The sequence below is a fragment of the Gracilinanus agilis genome, chromosome 1, assembly GCF_016433145.1.
Source record: "Gracilinanus agilis isolate LMUSP501 chromosome 1, AgileGrace, whole genome shotgun sequence".
Classification (NCBI taxonomy): Eukaryota; Metazoa; Chordata; class Mammalia; order Didelphimorphia; family Didelphidae; genus Gracilinanus; species Gracilinanus agilis.
This window is the reverse complement of record NC_058130.1, coordinates 180,890,264-180,908,750: the sequence shown is the minus strand read 5'-3', so window position 1 is coordinate 180,908,750 and position 18,487 is coordinate 180,890,264. Positions and strand designations below refer to the sequence as shown.

The window sequence follows — 18,487 nt, the reverse complement described above, 5'->3', positions numbered from 1 at the left end:
ACATTGTGTTCTTTAACAATATTGTGGTCATTGTGTAATACACAATCATCTCCCATAAGTTTGGCATTGTTATTATACTTGGCCCTAATCTCTTTCATAATCTATAGCCCCACATCACCAACTACAATAAAACATATTGCATTTCAAAATTAAGACATTATTTGTCCATAAGAATCCTTATGTATTAATTTACTGGCCTCCATTTCTATTTGAGTTTGACACCACTGATATAGACAATTTCAGGCGAGAAAAAGTCTTCTCTAAGTATATAGGCAGGCCAACACCTTCTCAGAAACTTAAATCTCAGAGATTGCCTATAGCACTTATTTAAGACCATATAGCCAGCATGGGTCAAAGGCATTTGAACTCTGGACTTCCTAGATTCAAGGCTGACTCTTTCTATATTTAATTACTCTGGCTTCTCTTATGTCCAAAACAGAACTTATTATCTTCCCACCAAAACCCACCTCTCTTATGACCCTGAATGAATGAAAAGCATTTGTTAAATAATCACTGTATGCTAAGAACTGTGACCTTAGAAAATTTATACAATGGGGCAACAAGAAAACTGGTTTTGCAAAAGAATGTTATTTGTGATAAATATGAAGGGCATGGTAGTAAGAAAGGAACTGTCAAGTGCTATTCCGATTGAAAAAGTATTGGAATGCATATAAGAATTGATCAGATAGGACCTAGAATGATTCAACAAATTTAATTAGTTTGCTTGGAATATCTAAGGATTGGAAACAGATCAGCACCAAAAAGAGATGTTTAACCCGTAATGGAAGGAAAATTATTCAAAAGAAAGAGATTCTGGAGGCTCATATTAACAAGGCCATGAATATTTGGTCAGAAAATAATATTCCATGATGAGGGGCACCAGGAACCAAAACTTGAGCCAAAAGATATTATCATTGTTTTGGATCAGAAAGGGCAATGCTATGTTTATGCCACCAGGACCTTTTTATTTTTATGAAATAACCAGTTTCGTTAAAGAAACTAATATAAACTCTAAACTTACCTGTAGTCATTACTTCTTATCCCAGTCAGATTGTCAAACATGATGATATCAGATGTGTGCTGGATTAAGGCATACCAATTTGTCACTCGTCTTATGGAAAAGGGATTCTAATAGCTAAATTTAAGGTAAACTTCCTAGAAAATGGGTTTCTTTCATCTTTGTTGGAAAAGTCACTGCCTAAGAGAAAAAGTAGAGGAGACTAAAAAATGGATCAGGTAAAACTGGTGGACTTTGACCCATCTCAAGAAAGAAGATGCCATTATAATGGAGAAGCTTCTGAGGATGATGAAAATTATCCCAGAGGTGATGTTTATTCTCAAACTTCTGAATAGGGGCCAGTGCAAAGTACTCTTTATTACAATGCTGGCTTTTGTATGCAATGCTAAATAAAGGACAGTCATTTTAATTCACTGTTGTTTTTGTGGTAGTATTTAACTGTAGTTGTGTTTTTTTAAGTTAATAAATAAAATCAGTAATATATAAAATGTTGACTTTACAATTTATGATATTCAATACTCAGAATAGTTTAATATCATCATTTCCTTATGGTAAAGAAGCCCAAAGCATTTTTTCATGACTTGTACAAATTTTCTGTTTCCATGTATATATGCAATGGCTCAGACTAAGGTTTGATTCTTGATTGACTAAATATACCAAGCATTTATAATTGCTAAGCTCTAAAATTAAAATTCTGAACTGAATTTGTCATTAGAAAACTAAAAGGAAAAGAAACGGTATGTTATCATGAAAGAGTGCTGAGTATAAAGTTAGGAAAACCTGAGTTCCTGCCTCTAACATATAACAGCTATATGACTGGACAAAGTTAAACAAGTCAGTCTTAGTTTCCTCATCTGTAAAATGAGCTTGGACTTGGTCCCTTCCATCTCTAAATCTATGATCCTATAAGCTTACACTCTTAAGAAAGAACGATATGTAACACACATTAGCATAATGGATAGTAAAGATATGGCCAAAGTAAATAAAAGAATGGGATAAAGTATAGCTTGACAGTAACTAGATGATAGTGGACCATATCAGCCTTGACTGATTCACTGGCCAGGACAGCATGGCCCCACAGAGGTCATTCCAAAGATAAGAGGATTAAATGTCCCTTTGTTTTGTTTCAGAAGGCTAAGGCAGCACTCTCCTAGTTATCCAGAGTCAATACCACCACTCCTCTCCATATCTCATCTAGACTATATCAGTAGCCTTTCATTTGGTCTTCCTTCCTCAAGTCTCACCTCTCTTCTCAAATCCAGTTCATCTTCCAAAGTGACTTTTCTACAGCACAGGAGGTCTGAGTCACTACTCAGTAAAAGCTAATGGTTCCCAATACTTCTAGGATCAGATAGAAATTCCCTTGTTTATCTTTTAAAGCCCTTCATAATCTAGCTCCCCCCTAGCTTCCAGCCTTAATATTGTATATTATCCCTTTCAGGTACTATATTGGCCAGCCAAACCAGCCTTTTGGCTGTTCCTTATACAATATTCCATCTCTTTTAGCATACTTTTACTCAGGATGGTCCTCCAAGCTTGAAATGCACACCTTTCCCATTCCTACCTATTAGAATCTCTAGTTTCCCTCAAAACTTAGCTCAAGTACCACCTTCTGCATGAGACTTTTCTTGATCGTGCCCCCTCCAAATTATATTGTATCCCTGTATTCTTTTTGCATGTAAACAGTATCTCAAAATTCTTAGTGCAGTTTTAAGGTATTATTATTTATATATTTAAGGTACTTAATACCTTAAAACTGCGCTATCTGGTTCATTTTTGTTTTATATAAAAGTCTCTCATAGTTGCCTAGCACATAACTGATAATTAATAGATTTTTGTTGATTGGTTCTTCTTTCTTAACTCTGTAACCATTCATTCAAGTCTTCTTATGTTTCTCTGAATTCCTTATATTTATCATTTCATACAAAATATATTTCACTACCCTCAGATGCTGTAATTTCTTTTCAGCCCACTTTGTTTCTATTTTTGCTAATACTATGGCTTTAAAAAAAAAAAAGGTGATCTCTGGAGGGCAGCTGGGTAGCTCAGTGGATTGAGAGCCAAGCCTAGAGACGGGAGGTCCTAGGTTCAAATCTGGCCTCAGACACTTCCCAGCTGTATGACCCTGGGCAAGTCACTTGACCCCCATTGCCTACCCTTACCATTCTTCTGCCTTGGAGCCAATACCCAATATTGACTCCAAGACAGAAGGTAAGGGTTTAAAAAAAAAAAAAAAAAAAAAAAAAGGTGTTCTCTAGCAAGTCATTTCACAAATTAAATAATACTTCTTTGGTTCTGTGTGCTATAGAAAAAGAAAATCAATGCAGGATGTATCAAAGCACAAGATTAGAAACTGTAAATTGAGAAAATATCTTTGTATGAATTGTCTCTGACAAAGTCTGATATCTAAGATTTATGGTGAATGTAGACTAAAGATAGATTTTCGTATGTTTAAAAGGCTAGTCATAGTATCAGGAAAACTACCTGGGTTAAATTTATCCCAACTAATACATGCTAGGTCAGAACATTGTAACCCTGGGCAAGTCATTTTAACTTTTTAATGCCACAGGCACCTCTCTTAAGGTGAAAATTTCACACCATGTGCCAGTCTGCATTAATAAAGACAAGAATACTTCTCACTGGGAGTTTCCCATACCAGTGAAATCACATTTGGTCTAAAAAAGTTCAAGATCAAGAAGAACATTTTCTAATAGGTAAGCAATTAAAGGATTTTTTTCAAAATATTATTTAGGATATCCAAAAGAATAGCTTTCAGAAGAATTTATAAACCATATAAAAACATGTTCCAAATCACTAATAAGAAAGTGAAAAAAACAACCCTGAGATTTTACTTCATACCTCTCAAATTTGCAGACACCAAAAGATGGAATTAGTATCGGAAGTGCTAAAGGAAGACAGATATATGTATGTTGCTGGTGGAACTGTGAACTAATCTAACCATTCTGGAAAAGTTTATCATTATATGAGAAAAATGACTAAATTGTTCTACTTTTTGACCTAGAAAACTTATTCTAGGGAATATACTCAAAGGAAACCAAAGAAGTCCATGTATGAAGATATAGAAATATCATTATGTATAGATATCAGTATGAAATCAGTCTTGATATGAGAAAAGAAGAAAATGCTCCTTCCTCCTTTCATTAGATAGCGGAGGGCTATAGATTTGGACTGTTGCATATGCTGTCAGAATAGATGCTGTGTAGATTTGTTAATTATTTTTCTTTGTCCTATGTTGAGGCTTACTAAGGGAAAAGATATCTGGAAATAACTGTAATGTTAAAACAAAAGGAAAAACGAATATTAATAAATGTCTAATAAAAAAAAGGCATCAATAAAACACACACAAAAAAAGCAAAGTAAATGGTTTAGTTGTGCTGTGCTTTTTTCTATAATAAGTATCAAGTAAAACTTCCACATACATGATCTTATTTGATCCTCCAAATGACCTGTGAAATTGGGAGTGCATGTTTTATAATCCTCATTTTCCAAATGAGGAAAATGACATTTGAAAAGGTTGTGACTATCCTGAGGTCACATTTCACAGTACTGGTACTGAAAACTAAACCCAAGAATTCTAACACTGTGTATTATCCTTCCTACCATACCATCTTAGCTTTCTAGCTATACTGGAAACAGTATAATTAGAGTAATCCAAGAGATTCCAGGAAGAACAGAGTGTCTTTAATAAAAACTATTTCCTATCAATAAAGCAAAAAATAAACCTAAATTTTATATGTTTGTCCAATAAATTTATGCTTTCCCCCCAAAATACTCAGCTTATTAATTAACATAAAACTATTTCATTTTCTTTCCCCCAAATAGATCCTTTTCTAACAAAACCATTGATAGACCCTGGGACCAAAGGCCCGTGCCCCTCCCCCTTCCTCATCTCCCAATATCTGCCCGAGCCTGGGACAGAAACTGCCACAATAGTAAAACCTGGCAGGACACCAAGATATCCCTGTCACAGGCCTAGACAAATGACCTCCTGCATCACTGGCCATCAGGCCTGAGAACTTCCACCCCCACAGACCAAGGTTAAAACAAAAGGCTTGATCTGGCTTTAATGTCAATTCCATTTTGTGTAACTTAAAGGCAGTTCTAATATCTAAGAAGAGGCAGACTCAAAGGTGATAGAGTGATAGGAATTCCATTAATTCCTCTCTATATACTCATCCTAATAGTTCTAGAAAATGTACCAGACCAAATGATGAGGAAATCCAGAAAAAAAAAGTATCAATGAGTCCTTTGTCCAACTGTGCTTAACATAAGGAGCATAGGATTGGTCCAGGAGCATTCTAACAGTAAACCATTCTAGTGTAGAGGGAGAAGGGCTGTGCACTAGGGCAAGAGACCTCAGACCCATACAGAATAGCCTCAGCACTACACCAGAGCACTACAACAGGGACAGGTGCTAACTGGCAGCTTTGTCACCCACTATCCTGTCCATAGTCACAGATGCAGAGTGCAGTGAGAAGGGCACCTTCACAGGCAATGGTGTTCTAGGATAGGAAGTCCCCAGACAGTGTGCCAAGAAAAGTGAAAGTTTTCACAGCAGCAAGGGCTATGGCTCAGACCCTAGGTGCAGTGTAAAAATCTCACTTCTAAATGCTAACTTAGCTTGCAGAAGAATAACCAGGGCAGGAATCTCAGAACAAAGGGGAGCCTAGAACTTCTGTTGCTCGAAGCAAATAAATGTTTCCAGCTGCCTGAGAGAGATGAAGTCCAACAGCCTTTTACTCTTACTCAGACCCAAAAATAAGGTCAGGAGTTTGCAAAGTTCAGATCATGGGAGAAGCAATCAGACTTTTGCCCTGGATCATAACACTTTGAAAACATTGAAAGCTTGAAAGTCTCCAACCTGAGTTGTCCCTGAGATCCAGGAGTAACACAAAACTCAATACCCCAAGGAAAATATAATAGGACTACCCCTTCCTTGTAGAAGTGTACAAAACCTGGTTCTAACCTGAAGTCCAAAGTCAGGAAGGTAGGCTAAAAGAATGAGCAAACAATAAAAGAATCCCATCAAACTGATATATTATGAGAGCAAAAACAAACCTATAAGAAGAAAATTACTCCAAAACATTTACAAGCAATACCTCAGAAAAACAGAAGTTGGGAACAAACTCAACTAAAATTCCTGAAACCTGTGAAAAGTTATTTGAAAAGGAGTTTTTAAATGTTTTTACCAATGAAGTGAGAAATGGAGATCAAAATGAGAACTATGGAAAAAAGAATTAAAAAGGGAGTTAACAGCTTGGTACAAGAAGTATAAAACAACAAACTGCCTGAAAATTCAAATGAACCAAATAGAAGCCAGTAATTCCATGAGTCAAGAAATATTAAAATCAAAGATTAAAAAATAGAAAAAATGTAAGATGTGTCAGAGTAAAAACAAAAACTAATGCAAAAAAAGTAGAGAAAAAATAGGATCACTGGACTATTGAACACTATCCCCCAAAACCCTAAATATCACATTTGAAAAAATATTAAAATAAAACTATCCAGATCTATTATAAGCAGAAGGTAAAGTGAAAATAAGAATCTACCAGCTGGCTCTTGAAAAAAACCTAAAATGAAAACTCCCATGAACACAGATAGCCAAATCCAGACCTTCCAGATTAAAAAAAAAAAAAAGAAAGAAAGAAAAAAGAAAAAAAAAGCATATTGCAAGCAGCCATGAAAAAAGAATTCAAGTATCAAAGAGTCTCAGTCAGGATCACACATTATTTAGTAGCCACCTTATAAAGGAGCAGAAAACTTGGAATATAATCTTTCAGAAGGCAAAAAAAATAGGCTCATAGCCAAGAATAGTTTACTCACCAAAAATAAATAAACTGTTTTGGGGGTGGGGGATGGTGGATATTTCATGAAATAGAGGACTTCCAAGCATTCTTAATAAAGACCAAAGCTGCAAAGAAACTCTTGAAATACAAGCACAGAAGTGAAGAGAAATAAAAATGTAAATGTGAATAAATAATGATGGATTACAGAATAAACTATTTACTTTTAAATATGGGGAGAATAATATATGTGTCCTCTGTGGTCTCTGTAGTATTCACAGAGGGAGACCAGTTAGATAAGTTATATCTTAATGATCTTAAGAATGGAAAAAGAGGAGACGAGTAATACATTACAAGGAATATTAAAGAAGGTTAGAGGGAATTATCACATATTAAGGGTGCACAAGTAGACATCTATACAAATATGAACGAGGAGGGGATGGGGCAGAACAGAGCTGATGCTTGAACCTCACTCACCTTGACTAGTCAAAGGGGAAACAAATACACAGTTGAGTTCAGAAATACATTTTCCTCGACAGTAAAAAGAGGGAAAGGGTAAGGAGGACAGCATGGGAATAAGGGAGATTATGACAAATTAAAAGAGAAATGTTTTAACTGGAATCACAAATTCTAAGGATATACAAAAATATAGCTCTTTTTGAAATGGCAAAGAATAGGAATCTGAGGGAATGCATATATTTTGAAGAATAGATAAACAAATCATAGTATATAAATGGGATAGAATACTATTGTGCTGAATTTTTATTAGAATAATGACCAACCAAGATTCCGGAGGACTGATAATGAAACATGCTACCAAACTCCTGATAGAGAGATGAAGGATTTGCAGAATAAGACAGATATTTAGGGACATGGTCGATATAGACATTTGATTTAGGTTGACTCTACAGGTGTAATGGGTTTTATTTTTCTTGGGTTCTCAATTCAGTTGGTGGGGGCTGGTGAGAAGATGAATCTTGGCTAATTAAAACATCATATATATATATATATATATATATATATATATATATATGAAAACTTGGGAACTCTGATCAACAAAATAACAAACCTCAGTTACTAAGTTCTCATGATGAAACATGCTGCCCACTGAAAAGTAACGTCATGCACATGAGACAATTTTTTAGACAGTCAATGAGGAATTTTGTTTTGCCAAACAGTAGGTTTGTAACATTGGTAGTTTTTTTGTTTTGTTTTATTTTTTGCTTTCTCAATTGAAGATGGGGGGATAAGAGAGAAAGAAGGCTGATCTTTGAAAATAAATTAAAAGTTAATTTTTAAATGTTATTTTTAATGGCTGAGATACTTGGACAATTGAAAAAGTTAATTATGGGAAACTATTGGGTAAAAACATTGTTTCATTCTAATCAGCACAGAAATTTTAGTATTAATATCACCAACCAGATTTCTTTCTATTTTCTCAGGGAAAACCTACCAGTAGATTGCCTTTCACCCTCTCCCAAGGCTACTGAGATGCTATTTGACTTGCTTGATTTCCTTCAGTCTGGATGAAAAAAGGTTTCCAACTCTATTCTTTTGAGTGAGATGGAAAACCACCAGGCCTAAACATCTGCCCTGTCTTTATACTCACAAGATCCTTGGGCACTGTCATCCCTAGTCTGTGTTCTAGACACTAGAGGTAGAAAGACAAGAACAAAAACTATCCTTGTCCTCAAGGAGCTTAGATTCTACTTAAGGGAATAGAACATATACAAAAGTCTTTGGGGGTGGGGGAGGGGAGACATTGATAGCCCAGAGTTTCAGGAAAGAATTCATGGAGGAAGTTACATTTGAACTAAGCCTTGAATAAAAGTAAGACTTCTGAAAGAGGTAGACCTAAGAAGAGAGTGGATTCAAGGCCAACAAAAGAGACTGGAGATAGAATGTTGAGAACTAGTATATATAGTAGTATAATTTGGCTAGAATATAGAGTATGTAAAGGAAGAATAATATGACAAAAATTTTCGTAAAGGTTAACTGAAAGCCAGATGGCAGAAAACCTTAAAATAGCAGGCTAAGGAGTTTGTATTTCATCCTAAAAGCAAAAAGGAACCACTAAAGAAATTTGAGTTAGTAAATATCAGTGCCCTAGGAAGGTCATTTTGGTAGCTATGTGAAGGATGAATTAGAAAGGAGAAAAGCAAGATTCAGGAAGACCAATTTGGAGACTACTGCAATGGTCCAAGCAAGAGGCAGCCCTCATCCAGTGAGAAAAGGGTGAATATCAGAGATATTGTGAAGGTAGAATCAAAGAGAGGTAGGAGAAAAAGGCAAAGATGACTCCTGGGTAAGTGGGACAGGTGATAGTATGCTCAACAGAAAAGGAAAAGGAAAGTTGCAGGGAGTTGTAGAATTTGTTTTACTATGAGTTCAAATCTAATGGGGAAAACAGATTTTTTATTTGAAAATGTATGTAACATATACCTTGGGAGAGCCATTTAACCTCTGTTTGCTTCAATTTACTCAACTTTAATTGGAGTTAATAATAGCATTCTGCCCCACAGGATTGTTGTGAAGATAAAATAATATTTATAAAGCATATAGCACAGTGTCACAGTGTCTCACACATAGTAGGTATAATATAAATACTAGCAATTATCAATCAAAAAGATAGATTTGATGACTTTGGTTTATGAAAAAGCTTCTACAAAAGCAAAATTAATGTACCTAAGACAAAAAGGGAAGCAGTCAATTGGGGGAAAAAACCCTTTATATCAAGTTTCTTAGATAAGATTTGTATCCAAGATAAAAAATTACAAACATGGTCATACAGAAGAATTATCTATATCATTAATAATAAGTACAAATCAAAACAACCTCAGAGGCAAAGAATGCAAATTTGCAGAGATGGGAATAGTCATGATAGAGTTGTAATGAGAAGATGAGCCCACTAGTACATTATTGGCCAAGTTGCGAATTGACAAAATTGTTTTGTATTTGGGCCTCAAATTTTCTGTTTAAATCTAGTCTTTTCTTCAGGAATGCCTGGAAGTCTTCTATTTTATTATATGACCATACTTTCCTCTGAAAGAGTATATTCAATTTTGCTGGGTAGTTGATTCTTGGTTGTAGAACCAGTTCCCTTGCCTTCCAGAATATCATATTCCAAGCCTTTCAGTCCTATAGGGTGGAGGCTGCCAGATCCTATGTGATCCTGACTAGGACTCCATAATATCTGAATTATTTCTTTCTAGCTTCTTGTAGTATTTTCCCCTTGGACTGATAGCTCTTGAACTTGGCTAGAATGTTCCTAGGAATTGTCATGTAGGGATTTAATTGAGGAGGTGATCTTTGGATTCTTTCAATCTCTATTTTACCCTCTTGTTCAAGGATATCAGGGCAGTTTTCTTGAAGAATTTCCTGTAATGTGATGTCTAGGGTTTTTTTTTTTGGTCATGGCCTTCTGATAGTCCAATAGTTCTTAAATTGTCTCTCCTGGATCTGTTTTTATGATCAGTCAGTTTCATATTTTCTTCCTTTTTTCATTCTTTTGATTTTGTTTTATAGATTCTTAATGCTTCATGAAGTCATTAGCTTCTAAAATTGTTCAATTCTAATTTTTAAAGTCTGAATTGCATCCATGATTTTTTGATCCTCCTTTTCTTTTTGATCTACTTTTCTTTTCAAGTCATTCTTTTCATCTTTTAATTTTTTTACCTCATTTGCGAGCTGGTCAATTCTGGCTTTTTTTTTTTTAATTTAAATATCTTATTTTTTTAGAAAAATTTTCTGATTAGTTTTTTCTAATTCAGTAAAAAAAATTTGGTAGTTTGATACATATGGCACTCAATAAGTAAATTAATTTGGGTAGAATGGTCATTTTTATTATGTTAGCTCATCCTACCCATGAGCACTCAATGTTTTTCTAATTGTTTAGATCTAGTTTTAATTGTTTGGAAAGTGTTTTGTAGTTGTATTAATATAATTCCTGTGTTTGTTTTGGTAGATCGATTCCTAAGTATTTTATATTGTCTAGGGTGATTTTAAATGGTGTTTCTCTTTCTAACTTGCTTCTGTGATATGTTGGAAATATATAGAAATGCTGATGATTTATGTGCATTTATTTTGTATCCTGCAACTTTGCTAAAGTTGTTGATTATTTCTACTAGCTTTTTAGTTGATTCTGTAGGATTTTTTAAGTAGACCATCATATCATCCGCAAAGAGTGATAGCTTAGTCTCCTCATTCCCTATTTTAATATACTCAATTTCTTTTTCTTCTCTAATTGCTACTGCTAGTGTTTCTAGTACAATGTTAAATAATAGAGGTGATAGTGGGCATCCTTGTTTCATGCCTTATCTTATTGGAAATGCTTCTAATTTATCCCCATTGCATATGATGCTTGTTGGTGGTTTTAGATATATACCGTTTATTATTTTTAGGAAAGGTCCTTCTATTCCTATACTTTCTAGTGTTTTCAATAGGAATGGATGTTGTATTTTGTCAAAGGCTTTTTCAGCATCTATTGAGATAATCATGTGGTTTTTGTTTGTTAGCTTATTGATATTAGTTGTTCTTTGAATGTTTGATAGAATTCACTTGTGAATCCATCTGGTCCTGGGGATTTTTTTCTTAGGGAATTCTTTGATGGCTTGTTCAATTTCTTTTTTTTTATTATTATTTTTATTTTAAACCCTTAACTTCTGTGTATTGACTTATAGGTGGAAGAGTGGTAAGGGTGGGCAATGGGGGTCAAGTGACTTGCCCAGGGTCACACAGCTGGGAAGTGCCTGAGGCCGGATTTGAACCTAGAACCTCCCGTCTCTAGGCCTGGCTCTCAATCCACTGAGCTACCCAGCTGCCCCCCTCAATTTCTTTTTCTGATATGGGATTATTTAAGTATTTTGTTTCTTCTACTGTTAATCTAGGCAATTTATATTTTTGTAAATATTCATATCACTGAGATTGCTATATTTATTGCCATATAATTGGGCAAAATAGTTTTTAATGATTGCCTTGATTTCCTCTTCTTTAGAGGTGAAGTCTCCCTTTTCATCTTTGATGCTGATGATTTGGTTTTCTTCTTTCCTTTTTTAAATTAGATTGACCAGTACTTTGTCAGTTTTGTTTGTTTTTTCAAATTACCAGCTCCCAGTCTTATTTATTAATTCAATACTTCTTTTACTTTCAATTTTATTATTTCTCCTTTAATTTTTATAATCTCTAATTTGGTCTTTAGCTGGGGATTTTTAATTTGTTAATACATGCACTGAAGGATATAAATTTCCCCCTGAGTACTACCTTAGCTGCATCCCACAGAGTTTGGTAGGGTGTCTCATCATTGTCATTGCCTTCAATGACATTATTGATTGTTTCTATGATTTCTTCTTTAACTGGTTTTGGAAAATTATATTATTTAATTTCCAATTAGTTTTTTATTTGTCTGTCCATGTGCCCTTACTAATTATTAATTTAATTCTGGCTTTTAAGGACCTATTTCCCTTGTTTTAGTTCATGTGCCTTTGTTTCCAGATGATCTATTTTGCTTTTTTTAATTCTCCTTTTCCCAATTTTCTTCAACCTGTCTTATTTGTTTTTCAATGATTTTTTGAGCTCTTTCAAAGCCTGAGTCCAATTCGCTGGATTTTTTTAGGTTTTGTTTGATGTTCCTTGTTCCTTCTGTAAGAGGGATAATTATGAAATTGACCATAAATTAATCATTTTATTAAATCAAAAGTAGTAGAGGGAAGAACTGGAAAAGGAGGGTATGGTATGTCCATCAATTGGGGAATGGCTGAACAAATTGTGGTATATGCTGGTGATGGAATACTATTGAGCTAAAAGGAATAATAAACTGGAGGAATTCCATGTGAATTGGAAAGACCTCCAGGAACTGATGCAGAGTGAAAGGAACAGAACCAGAAGAACATTGTACACAGAGACTGATATACTATGGTAAAATCGAATGTAATGGGCTTCTGTACCAGCAACAATGCAAATGAGACAAGACAGCTCTGAGGGATTTATGGTAAAAAATGCTACCCACATTCAGAGGAAGAACTGCAGGAGAGGAAACATAGAAGATAAACAATTGTTTGAATGCCTGGGCTGAGGCGGACATGATTGGGGATGTGGACTCGAAACGACCACACCAATGCAATGAACAACAATATGGAAATAGGCCCTGAACAAGGACACATGTTACAACCAGTGGAAATGTGCGTCAGCCATGGGTGGGGGGAGAGCTGGGGGTGAAGGGGAAAGTAGGGGCATAAAGTATGTAAACAGGTTAAAAATGAATATTAATAAATGTTTAATAAAAAAAAAAAGTAGTAGAGGGGGAGCAGCTGGGTAGCTCAGTGGATTGAGAGCCAGGCCTAGAGATGGGAGGTCCTTGGTTCAAATCTGACCTCAGACACTTAGCTGTGTGACCCTGGGCAAGTCACTTGACCCCCATTGCCTACCCTTACCACTCTTCTGCCTTGGAGCCAATACCCAATATTGACTCCAAGACAGAAAGTAAGGGTTTATAAAAAATAAAAATAAAAAGTAGTAGGGGAAAAGATGGAAAAATAGAAGAGAGATATATGTTACTTTACTTGTTTCTCCATTTAGTTTGCTATTCTGTGGCTTCCATTAGGGCCCCCTAGCTACACTTACAAGGAAGTCCAGACAGCCACAAACACGGAAGAGAAGAGAGCAAAATCCACTATTGCCTCAGTTTATCAATCTTTTTTTCGCTCACTAACTCTCACACTTCACATCTTGGGAGCCAACTGTGGCTTCCTATTTTTGCCTGGGCTGTCCAGGGGGGCTAATCCAGGGAGAAGTGCAGTGAACATCCACCCTTCCCCCTGTCTCGTGATCTCTTGACTCTTGCTGCCTTTTTCCAGCTGCCATTCTATCCTTGTGACCCAATCTACTCAATGTTTTCCTTCATACAATATTCGCCTCTGGGTCAAACTCATGCCAGGTATGCAGGTAGCTGTGCGACCCCAGAAAGGGGGGGAGGATAAATTTCCTTTGCACACTCCTCTGTTCTATCAGTTCTTTGTCTTTTATCAGAATAGAAGCTTTCACTCATAATTTTTTTTCTTCTATTGTTTACTCATATTTTTTTCTTCTTTTCCCTTCCCTATGGGCTGTACGCTTGCTTCTCTGTTTGTTTGCTGAGTCTTGTGAGTTTGAGCTTTTCTGCTCTGAAGGGGCTTCTTCTCTCCTCTGCTTATATACTAGATTAGACCCATTGAGCTGACCTGCTGAGCTAATCTGTCCTGTGGCCAAATCTTCTCCAGGTGCCTGCAGAGGCTGAAGGTGAAGGTGTGGAGGTGGAAGGTAGTACCAGCTGGCCCTCCCCTCTGCTCTTCTCTGCCAGCCTCAGTCAGAGCCCTGAGCTTTGAGTGACAGCACCAAGGTACTCAGTCCTGGTTGCAGCCTTTGCTCTGGAATCCCACAGTCAGCCCAGGTCCTAATGCTGGTCTCAATTCATTCAATATGTTGGGGAGGGGTGTCAGGTGGGTATCAGGTCTTTCCCTCATACCCTAGAATTCAACTTTCTCTGTGTACCTTTCAGGTTGTTTCGAGTAGGAGAGTCCTGTGGCTCTGTCTTGTTGGGTTTGGATTTCTGTCTTTTTTTGAAGCACTTATTTTTTATTGGTATGGGAAGATAGTCACAGAGGATTCAGCTTCTGGTGCTTCTAATCTGCCATCTTGACTCCGCCCCCTGACAATCATTTTGGAAAACAGTTTGGCATCATGCAAATGAAGAGATTAAAATGTTCATATGTGATCCAGAGATTCTACTAGGCTTGTACCCCCAGGAGACCAATGATAGGGAGAATAGCCTCCATATACATCAAAGTATTTATAGCAGCATTTTTTTTTTGTGATAGAGAATTAGAAACAAAATAGATACCCATTGATGGAGAATGGCTAAATGTTGTGGTTCGTGTATGTAATGGAATCTTCTGTGATATAATAAATAAATGGTACAGAGAAGCATGGAAAGATTCATATGATCTTATATAAGTAAGCAGAACAAAGAAAATAAACACAGTGACCACAACAGTGTAAACGGAAAAAACAAGTATGAAATCAAATGTGAATGTTGCAAAATTACAAAGCATGGCTTCAAAGAAGAGATATGAAAAGACATCCCCATCACACTCCTTTGCCAAAGGTGGGAGTTCTCCAGGTGAATATATTGTATACATGTTCAGACTTTTTCATTGTATTGATAAGTTTGCTAAAAATGGCACTTGTTATATGGGATGGCTTCCAGGGGCAGGGGAGGAGGGATGTTGGGAGAAATTTTAGTTACATAAAAAACACAAAATGATTAATAAAAATTTATTTTAAAACACTATCTCAATGAGATAATATATGCAAAATGCATTGCAAAACAATAAAGCAATATGGAATTTTCAATTATTACTAGAATATATATATTTCTTACCAAGTATAATATATCTTAATCTAAATCAGGTCAGTGATTTTAAAATAAAGCAAAGTTCTGTGTGAGAAAAAGGAGACACAAGTACAACAGTTATTTCAGTAGAGTGTCCTGTCTTTACTAATTCATACCATTATTGCTGGCTATTAGATTCATATAATTTCTTGTCTAGTAAACTTTTTTCAAAAAACACATAAACATCACAGTTTGGTTTTGAGATTTAGCTGCTTTAGGGGGAAAAAACTCATTACAGTGATACGAAGTAAGGAAAACAGATTAGTTGTGATTTACTGTACATGAGACATTTGAATAGAAATAATGATATACAATCTGTAGGTATTCAATAATTAAATGCAATTTAGAATGTGTGATTTACAGTCAGGTTGCAGTTATCATAATGAGGATGAAAATACTGCTTCCTAGGAACAAGTCATATATTTTTGACAGCAGATATTATGGGACTTGAATAAACAGATTTAGTAATGGAAAAATATGCAAGTAGTTCAGGTTTTGGTACACTGACTTGACCACTCTTTGGGTGGTCATTCATATATATAATCATTCTTTGTTTTCTTCAATATGCAAATTAGCAATCTATGATTAATATAACATATTTTTACCTTTGTTATCTTAAAAAATAGATACCCTTTTCTCTGCAGAATTATGTAAAAGGAAGATAAAGAATGAATTGAGGTTCTAAGTAGGTGTGAGAGACATAAAACCATACCTATTATTCCTAGTGTGAACATGGTCTTACACATCTCAATATAATCTATCATTAGTCCTATTAAATTTTACTTGATGTAAATTGCCAGCAACTGTTGTTGGGAATTTGAATTGCATTCATTTAATAATCAGAAGCTTTGGTGCTATGGTGGCTAACTTCCCATAAAGTATTGAATAAGCATATCTTTAGTGATAATGCCATGATAATAATTCCATGATCTATCTTTTAAAGTAATATAAATATGAAGTCAGTTCATTGAGGATTACAACCTTGCAGGTTAATATTAAGTGATATGTTCCATTAAGTAGGTGTTGAAAAAAAGAAGGATGATCAGATTGCAGTCATTTTTAACTTGAGAGAAAAAGGCACCAAGCAGAAAGACTCTCTAATTTCCATTTTTCTCACAAGTAAATGCCCTGATCCTTTATTTGATGGTTTAAAATTAGACAGGTAAAAGAATAGATTTTAGTATAATGTCATCTGTGAAACTTTTGTTGTTTCCTTTCTTTCTCTAAATAGCAAAGTCATCCTAAGAATCCAAATGACAAGCACCGAAGCAAGAAATGTAAAGATCCCAAACCACGGGTTAAGAAGTTGAAGTACCATCAGTATATCCCACCAGATCAGAAAGGTGAGAAGAACGAGCCACAGATGGACTCCAACTATGCCCGTTTGCTACAACAACAGCAGCTTTTCCTGCAGCTACAGATCCTGAGCCAACAACAACAACACTACAACTACCAGACTATTCTACCTGCACCACTTAAGTATGGAAGATTTTGTCCATATTTTGTTAGCTGAGATATATATATGTATTGTTTGACTGAGAAAACATGTTCCTAGAGACTTAGAGTTATTTAATGCTCTTCTCTGATGCTTATTCCCTCATGGCTTAAAAACCCATAAGTAACTTAAAGTGTCAATAGTTGAGGGCCTAAATCTGCATTTGGTAATATAACTTTGCATTCTACAGAATAGAAGTAGCTAATTGAGTATCTACTATGTGTTCAGAACAGTACTAGGTGTGATATGAGGGGCATGAAAATATAAACACAATCTCTTAAAGGAAATTACCATTGAGACAAGACTGTTAAAAATGAAACAATAGCAAATAATACAATACAGTATATAATTTGTTGAAAAGGTTTTTGGTTTGTTTGTTTGTTAACTCCTTACTTTTAGTCCTTATCTTATAATCAATACTAAGTTATCAGTTCTATGGCAGAAAAGCAGTAAGGGCTACGTAGTTGGGGTTAAGTGATTTTCCTAGAGTCACACAGTGAGGATGTGTCTGAGACCAGATTTGAACCCAGGTCCTCCCAATTCCATATCTGACTTTCAATCCCCTGAGCCACCCAGCTGCCCCAAGTGTTAAGTTTTATGGTATATACTTTAAGTGCCATAATAGTTCAGAAGAGAAAGAAATCAGTGAGACAAGAGTTCTCAAAATGTGTTCCAGGGACCCTTGGAGGTCCCTGAGACCTTTTCATAGGGTTCACAGAGTTGAAACTTCTCATAATAATACTAAGACACTTAAATTTCTAATACAGTAATATCTATAGATATAATACAAAAACAAAAATTCTGCGGTTTAGGGGGGTACACTTGACAAGAGTGAAAAGGGGTCCTGGAACCGAAAAGGTTGAGAACCACATTAAAAAGTTGTCATTTCAGGAAGAATGAGTAAGAGTCAAGGTACAGATGTGTGCAGAAATTAGCAGAGATTTGTTTGCTTGATGAGAATAATTAGAGTAGAGACTGTGTTAAGAAATGTGGATAGACATCCAGAGAAAGAACTGTGGGAGCAAAAACACAGAAGAAAAACAACTGCTTGATCACAAGGGTCGATGGGGATATGATTAGGGGTGTAGCCTCTAAATGATCACCCTAATGCAGATATCAATAATTGGAAAATAGGTCTTGATCAATGACAAATGTAAAGCCCAGTGGAATTGTGTATTGGCTATGGGAGGGGATGGGAAGAGGGGAGAAAAAGAACATGAATCATAACCATGGAAAATTTTTCATAATAAATCAATAAAAATTAAAAAAAGAAATGTGAATAGACATAGTGAGGTTCAAATTTAGATTTGTTGCCAAAGAAGATCTTTCTCCTAATGTCCAGTGCTTTGTGTTCTAGAAGACAAGCAATAGTTCATAAGCTATGACAGTTCCTACAAAACTAAAGACTGTGTATCTTAACTGATGACTTGCCCAACTAAATATGGAGAAGCTCATTCACTAATTTGACCATAGTGGAATGATCAATTTTTCAGCTTTGACTGGTCTTGAAAATAATCAGGTTATAGAGGGATTTTAATCTGCATCTATTGAAGTAAGGAACATTCATACTGGTGATGAATTGAGTGCAGTTTGAAGTACCTTTTCCCTCCCTTCCTTCATATATAATATAGGAAATATTTTATTGGGATAACTTTTCAAGTTCTGTACCATATAAAACTATAACCTTTGTCAAATCACTTGAATCCTCTGAGCTTCAGTTTCTTCAGCTAAAAAGTTAGGAGTTT

The 18,487-nt window shown here is 35.5% G+C and overlaps 1 protein-coding gene across 4 annotated transcripts in view; it reads left to right on the top strand.

Moving 5' to 3' along the window:
* The window catches only part of MRTFB (myocardin related transcription factor B), a 155,210-nt gene that overhangs the window by 104,892 nt on the left and 31,831 nt on the right, over positions 1-18,487 (top strand). For all 4 annotated transcript variants that reach the window (XM_044659148.1, XM_044659157.1, XM_044659132.1 and 1 more), the window contains exon 8: positions 16,479-16,726. In XM_044659148.1, coding sequence (XP_044515083.1) covers positions 16,479-16,726 — 248 coding nt within the window. The remainder of the gene's footprint in view (positions 1-16,478; positions 16,727-18,487) is intronic.